Source organism: Canis lupus, chromosome 28 (assembly GCF_003254725.2).
Source record: "Canis lupus dingo isolate Sandy chromosome 28, ASM325472v2, whole genome shotgun sequence".
NCBI classification, from domain to species: domain Eukaryota; kingdom Metazoa; phylum Chordata; class Mammalia; order Carnivora; family Canidae; genus Canis; species Canis lupus.
The window spans coordinates 13925933-13933688 of record NC_064270.1 but is presented as its reverse complement, the minus strand read 5'-3'; the positions used below and the strand labels follow the sequence as shown (position 1 = coordinate 13933688).

Here is a 7756-nt window from a genome sequence, read left to right as displayed (position 1 = left end):
ACATATACGGGTGGATGATCACAATAACCTAAAAAGACACAGTTGCATTCACACACGTTACACACACTGCTGCAAGTTCATGCGTACAATGATAGTTTCGATTTGCAACTTAAGCAGAAACCAGCACTCACAATAATTGCAAACACAGTGACACATTTAAACACTATTACATTCATTATCAGTATCATCCTGATAGTCCACACCAACACACACACAATGCACACCCACAACCCTTGTACCCAAAGACAGTATATTCTCTTGAGCATTAGCCATCCCAGGAGAGCCTGGCACTCCTTCCTTTCCTCAAGTCTGCCTTCTCTGTCCCCCTCCTTCCCTCTCTCCAGAGCCTGCAGATTCTGGCCCCCAGATGTCCCTCATGCTCAGACACAGCAGCTGCCCCAGCAGCACCATTTCACACCAAACCCAAGTAGCTACAATGTGCTGGGCTCAGCAAGGCGCAGGCAGCCCTGGCTCCGGATCCGGAGGGTTTTATTTTTTTTTCACATAAATTACACAAGCACTTTATAAAATGGTTACACAGAAAACACCTTATAAGTGCATAACTTAAACTCCCCTATGAACAGGATCTGGAGAAAAAGGCTGAGTTTGTGTGAAAACCTGCCTGCGCGTACCTGGGTGCAGCTAGGATGTGTGATGGGGGCCTGGCAGGTTGTGGTGCTGTTGTGTGTGGGATAGTGTGTCACAGTGCGGCCGTAGCCTTGTGTTTGTGAGAAGTGCCATGCTGTTCACAATGAAGCTGGGTCACCACTAGCTTATGCCTGATAGTGAGAATCAAGGGTGTGAAGGCTATGGCCCTATGTGTGCGTGACACTTGGCCATAGGTCCTCTGTGTTTGACTCTGGGTGACACCACAAGGGACAGTAACATCACCTCTGGGTGGTACTTTGGGTGCGTGTGTGATGGAGAGTGGAATACAGTGGGGGTCTCCCCAGAGCAATTTCAAATGACAGCCCATGCTGTCTTCTGAAGACCCCAGAAGCTCTTCTTCCCCCACCTCCTCTGCCTCTCAGTCCCACGTTAAAAATCAGAATAAAATAAAATAGACGCAAACTGAGAGGACTCTGAACAGTTCCAGAGGGCACGGGACCACTTAGGTGTCTGGAAGGAGGTCCTGTGTCCCTGTTTCCCTCCCGCGCTCTTTTTTTTTTTTTCCACCGAAGAGAAAACAGCGTGGGCAGGAGCACAGGCCCGTGTGGAGGGGTGCCCCGCGTCCCCCTCCCGCGTGCAGTCTGAAGCCGGAGGGTGGACGGAAAGTCCTGGCTCTCAGCCTCCGCCACCCCACAGCTGGACGCTGGCTTTCGCCGGCGTAGCAGGCAGGCTCACTCGCAGGCCGACGCCACGGATGTGACGCTGGTGATCTTGGTGGAGTCGTCAGACCACGGCTGCAGGTTCTGCAGGGCGAAGAGTGAAGAGTTGTGCACGCACAGTGGGTCGGCGGGCAACGGCTGCGCCAGACTCTTCTGGAAGGCCTCTTGCTGCAGCTGCAGGAGAATGCGGTTTGCCTGCTGCCTCTCAGCCTCACGCTCCTCCGCGGTCTGCCGCCTGCACCGGGGATAAGCCGTTACCGATGCTTCGGTGCGCTCCGGGGAGATAGCCTGGACTTGCACTGCTCCCTTCACAGCCCTCCCCAGCTCCAGCTTGGGCCCTTTTAACACACACCCTTATCTGGAGGGTCCTGACTCCAACAGACTGGAAACCCCAAAAGTCAAAGGAGCGCAGGTACCCAGTGGGACAATCTGCTGCTAGGCCCAAGCATCTGGTCCCCCCCTTCCCACTAGCCTCCCCTTCCCAGGGGAGGATGGCATCTCTCCCCTCCCGAGCTGCGCTGTCCCAAGCCTACGGCGCACCACCCTCCCCACCAGCCCAGGGCAGAGACGGCGGGGGCGGTGGATTAGGAGCTGCTTGGCCTGACCTCTCGGCTCCCCCTTTCCTCTGTGAGCCTGTGGCAGGCTTCCTACCTCCTGCCCCGAGCCCCGCGCCCCGCGCCCGGCCGGGACTCCCGCCGGACCAGCCGCCTTCCTCCGAAGCGGTGCGGGGAGGCGATGACTCACTCATTCCATTTAAAGCCTCCCCTCCACCCCGTCAACTGAGATCAAACGTCTGTCTCTAAGGTGGACAGACCTAATGGGAGTCCCGGGGGCCTCCAGAAGCAATTTGTAGGCGATCGATGAAGCCGCGCGAAGCCGGCGAGGGCCTCTCCCAGCGGTGGCCGCCGGCCTCTTTCCCGCCGCCCCTTCTTGCCTTTTGCTCCGCGAGTCTGACTGTCGTCCTAACCCTCTTTCCTGCATTTCAAACGGCCGGACTGGTTCTCTTCCTTTTAGGCTTTGTGCCTGGATCTCCTTTTTTCTCTCACCCCCACTTCTTTCGTTCTCTCAGAATTAGGAGAATTTGTTTAAAACGAAAATGAGGCTTAATGATCCATTGCTTTCCTTTATTATCCTAAGACTTCTTCAGGCTGCCTGTGTTTTCCTTTTCTCCTTGGGGTGAGCTATTTATCTTTGCCCCCTCCCCTCTCTCAGCCCCTCTTCCAGGGGCTTGCCTTCTCCCTCTCCTGGCTGAGGCTGCAGCCTGGGGTGGGGTGGGGGGCTTGGGAACAGTAGTGGCCGCACCCCTATTCAGCTAGCCCTTGCTACACCTCTTTAACTAGCCTTCCAGAGGTCTGAAGCCATGACCCCCCTGTCTTCCCCAGGAGAGCAGGGGGGTGGGCAGAGTCGTGGGGCAGTGGCTTCCTTTGTGGCCACAACGTCGGAATCCCCGGCAGATTCCTCGCCTTCATTCAAAAAAAGAGACAACTCCCGATTCCTTCCTCCAGCGCTAGGCCGGCTGGGCCCAGAGCCGCGGACTTCGCCGAGACTCTCCTGCGCTCTCCGCCCTGAGGCCTGAGCTGGCGAGAAACTTCTCGCGCCTGTGGAACGGAGTATGCGGGCCGCTGTGCGCGAGGGTACAGGGGTGCAAGTGGGCGCAACTGGAGAAGGCGCCGGTACGCGGCGATTGAGTCTGGCAAGGAGTGTGGGCCGCGTTGAGAGAGAGACAGAGGTGTGGGGGGGCGGGTAGTGTGGTTGTGGGTGTGTGACGGGAGAAGGGTAAATGTGTGTGTCTCACGCACACCCATCTGCTCCTAATTGATCCCTCTTTCAGTGGGACTCTCCAAAACCCCTCCGCAGCCGGCGCGGATTGATTTTCCTCTTCCAGGGTGGGGGACCCGCTGCGTGAGGGCGGGCGGAGAGCCGGGGGAGGAGGGAGTCAGCAGGGCCCGGGTCTGGGGCCTGGCCGCTCCGCCTGGAGCCCCGGCTGAGGCGCAGAAACAAGGCGCGGGCCATCGGGCCTCCGGCCTCGGGGGAAGAGGCATCTTTGAAAGCGCGAGTTTGCGCAAACAAAAAGTCCCTCAGGACTCGCTGGTCTGCAAAGCGCAGACTGCATGGACTGAGCTCTGGCCCCGCTGTCTCCCCCAGCAGCGGCGGCGACCGGCCGCGTCTACACCCGCACTGAGCGTGTCGGCCAGATAGCCAAGAAGCCTCCGGTAAAACAGAGCCAGGGCTCTCCAGCCCCACCCCGGGCGCCGGCGAGCCTAGAGGGGCCGATCGGAAGCCGGCGAGCAAACGGGGTGCGACCGCCCCAGCAGGGACCCCGGGGCAGAGAGCCGCCCGCCCAGCGCGCTCACCTCCACTTCGTCCGCCGGTTCTGGAACCAGGTTTTGACCTGAGCGTCGGTCATTTTGAGCGCCTTGGCCAGGGCGGCGCGCTCGGCCGAAGCCAGGTACTTCTGGCGGTGGAAGCGCTTCTCCAGCTCGCAGATCTGCAGGCGCGTGAAGGACGTGCGCGGCTTCTTCTTCTTGGGGGGCGTCCGGTTCTGATAGGGGTGACCTATACGGCGTGTTACAGTGAAGGGTGAGAGGGCCACTGGAGCGGGAGACAGACAGACGGCAGAGGCAAGCGGCAGAGCGTCAGGAGGCGTCCCAGGCCCGACTCCCCGCGATCAGCGAGCGCAGCGGCTAGACCCCAGGAGCGGGGCGGCGATCCTCCCGTCAGCCCTCGGCTCCAAGCCCGCGGCGGGAAACGGCCCCCTCCCGCCCGCCAGGCCGACGCCGCCGCCGCCGCCGCCACGGAGGCCTCTCTAGCCCGGGGCTCCCAAGTGCCCAGCCTGAACCGGCGCAGTCGCCGCCCCAGTCTCCTTGAGGGGCACGGTTGAGGCGAGCTAAAGGTCACAGTCCCCCACAGCCCCAGGCCTCCAGCCTCAGTGAAGCTGCCCAGCAGCCAGAGGCTGTGCTTGGTCAAGGGGAGGGGGGGTGCTCGGGTCTTGACCTGAGCGACCACCACACAGCAGCATACACAGACACATCACATACCACAGGGGCAAGTTACAGATCTATACATCCCATCCGACACAACAGGCACAGGGGCAGACACAAACAGGACACAGGGCAACACAAAGCAGCACAGGGTGACAGCGATTCACTTCCTGAGAACCTCCTTCAGGCCTGAAGCAAGATTAGGGTGGGCTGTGGCTCCCCAGGTAGGCCCTCTGTAGAGACCCAAGAGCAGTAGATTCTCGTTGGAGGGTTCGATTAGAGAGAGCCCTTCAAGGCTGTCCTGGCCTGGGTGGGGGGAGTAGAAAGGGCAGCAGGCTCTGCCTCCCCAGGCCTGAGAGGACTTGGGTTGGGGCACTGGGATCCCTTGAGTACCTTAGGTCCGTCCTTCCTGGAGGCCCGCAGCAGACCGGCTGTATTGCCTCCGCTGCACCGCACCCCACTCACTCCCACCTTTGCCACAGACCCAGCCTGGAGCCAGGGCTGCAAGGCGGTAACAGGAGCAGGGGGCCTGGGGTGCCTTGAGGTCTCCTAGCTGAGGGTGTAGCTCTAAGCTGCCTGTCTCCTTTCCACCCCTGGGCCCTGGATCCCGAGCCCCATGGGAGTCACGTCGCCAACGGCAGCGGCCCGTGCCTCCTCTCTCTGAGGCCGGGCCAGGAACCCAGGCATAGCTCGTGGCTACTTCCCAACCGGCTTGGGAGCTGGGCTCGGCAGGAGGATCGAGGATCGAGGATCGTAGCCTCGGATCCCAGGAATGCTAAGGGGCAGCGGGAAGTGAGGCCGGAGGAAAGGGCGCGCGCGTGAGCCAGAGCTGAGCGCCGAGAGCGGAAGCGGGAGCGGAGGGAGCCGGGGCGAGCGGAGGAAGGCGCGGAGCTGGCAGCGAGGAGGGCGGCAGCCGGCCGCGCTGAGTGCGTAATCGTCCCAGGAGTTGTCCTTCGGCCGCCGATCGATCGCGGGCCGGGCGGGTGCATTATTCACACTGGAGGGAACCGGGCTGGGCCCAGAGGGGAGGACGCCATGCCGGGACCGAACGAAAACGAAGCAGGAGGCTCAGCCTCACGCTGCCACCGAGCCGGACGAAGCCCGCAGTCCGGGAAGACCGGCCCGTCAGCCCTGCTGTTGGACTCAGGCTCCGGCCTCTGCCGGGCGGGCAAGCGCAGCGGGCGCTGGACCTCCGGAGCGCCAAGTGGTGTGTGTGTGTGTGTATGTGCGCGCGCGTAGGGAACGAGAGGTGGGGAACCTGTTCTTTCCTTGCGCCTGACTCTGGGGCTCCCCGCCTCGGCCAGAGAGCGTTGGCCGGGACGGAAGAAACAGTTTGTTCACGCTGCGCCCCTTTCTCCAAGATTCCCGAGCCCCAAATGCGGGCGAAAGGTAGTCTCGAAGCTACACCCCCCTTCCCTCCGCCTGACTGAGCCCAGGGACTCCGAGAGGGGACCTGGGAGCGCTTCTCAGAGTGGGGGTCCTGCGGGAGAGACCGAGAGGGGCCCAGACTGGGAGAACTCTTCGAGCGTGGCGATTCCGCGAGCGTGGAAAGGTGGCGGGCGGCTGCGCCTGGGGGAAGTACCAAGAGAAGCCGGGCAGCCTGGTGCGCAGAGGGGCCGCGGGGAGCCGCCGGCCGGGGAAAGGTAGCGCAGAGCCCGGGCCGCGGCCAGGCGGGGCGCGCGCGGGCCGGACTCACCTGTGAACCTGTCCTTTGTGTATCTGCGGTTACTCTCCATCCAGGGGAAGGTGAGGCCGGTGAGGTTGTTGACACCTGGCACCGCAGGCACGGAGGGCACGGTGGGCAAGCCGGTAGCCAGAGGCTGAGGGTGGGCCACCGCTCCAGCAAGCGGCCTATGCGCGGGCACCCGGATCACCCCCGCAGCGCTCAGGGCCCCCCCGCCGCCGCCGCCGCCGCCCCCGCCGCCGCCACCGCCGCCGCCGGGACCGGGGCCTCCCGCCAAGGCCATGTTCACGTTGTAGGAGCCAGCCAGCGGGCCCATGCTGCAGGCGCCGCCGCCGCCGCCGCTCGCCGGGCCACCAGGGCCGCTTGGACCGCCGGCACCGTAGGCCCCCGCGCCCCCGCCCCCGCCCCGGCCGCGGGGCCCCCGCCGCCGTAAGCGTAGGCGCCTCCAACCAAACAGCCAAGGCCGTATTCTCCGTCCTGGAGGCGCGAGGCGGGCCCCATGCAGCCGCCTTGGTCCGGGCTGTTGAGGATCTGGTCGATGCCGAAGCTGATGGGCTCCGCGTGGCCCGGGTGGAGATGGTGCGGACCCAGGTGCTCCATGCTGGCCCCCGGCCCCGGCCCCGCGGGGGGGCCTGGGCGGCGGCGTTTGCTGTGTTTGGCTCGGTGGGCAGAGCGCAGGGGCGCGGAGGCGGCGGCGGTTCCTGGCTGTGCGGAGACTTGGAGGCGAAGTGCGCGGAGGGCTAAAGTAGGGGGGAGGGGAAGAGAGAGGGGGCGCCGTATTCTTCCCCTCTCCGGCTGCTCCTTCCCCTCTCCCGCTGCTAGCTAGATGTTGACTCTGGGACATCAATCACAGGGCGAAAAAGCCCGGTGCGAGCGAGCCTAGCCGTTTCGGCCGGGTCTCTCCATTGGCTGTGCGTGGAGAGGAGCGGGGTGAATGACAGCGCGGGGGAGGGGCGGAGAGGGGGAGAGGGAGGCCGGGAGCCGAGACTGATGCAGGAGCCAGAGACCGAGGGACCGAGACTGAGGCTCGGAGAAGTAGTTCGGGAAGAGAGAGAAGAAGGGATTCAGAGACGTAAGAGCAGAAAAAGAACAGGAGGCGGCCATTCCCAGAGAACCATAAACAGACGGACCCAAGGAGGTGGAGGACAGAGCCCTCTTCCCAGCCTGGCAGGAGTCTCTCCTAACTCTGAATTGGGCCATAGGGGTCCGGCTTACTAGGCCTCTGGGGAAGGGTGTCCCTGCGCTACTGGAGAATCTCCCCAAGGGCTCAGCTGGGAAGCGTCTGTCCTTCAACAAGAGGATTTATTCCAAACTTCAAATCTGGCCTGTTAGAAAGTAGAAGACTGTCTACTCCCCAGGTATGGAGCCCAGGCCCCTGAGGCAGGAAGGTGAGTTCAGGCTTGTCCTTTTTAAAAACACAAGCCTATGTATAACTGGCTATATGTTGTTGAAAGAAATCAACAACCACTCCAACTCAGCCTATTTAGAGAAACTGAGGAAAGGAAGACTTCCTGAGAGGCAGCCACAGGTCCAGGGAGTTGGCTTGGGCCTGCTGCTAGGGTGCCCATGCCTCAAGATACCACCGTTCCTTTAAAATAAACAGATGCCTGGAGAAGCAGTTCCTACTGTATGTGAATTAATTCAATTAGATTGCTTTCACCTAGCAACTAGCCCTGGGCTGGCTATTCCAAGCAAGAAACCTTTGGACTGTGGTGAGGAGAAGGAGTTATTTTCTGACTTTTGGAATCCTGGGAGGGAGGCCT

The 7756-nt window shown here is 62.1% G+C and overlaps 1 protein-coding gene across 1 annotated transcript; it reads right to left on the bottom strand.

Moving 5' to 3' along the window:
- Window positions 1-442: 442 nt before the first annotated feature.
- TLX1 (T cell leukemia homeobox 1) lies at window positions 443-6884 on the bottom strand. Its single transcript, XM_025466956.3, is given in 4 exon segments — window positions 443-1563; window positions 3683-3884; window positions 6006-6398; window positions 6401-6884. Coding segments are annotated over 4 exon segments (1011 nt in total). The 5' UTR covers window positions 6594-6884; the 3' UTR covers window positions 443-1340.
- Window positions 6885-7756: the final 872 nt, after the last annotated feature.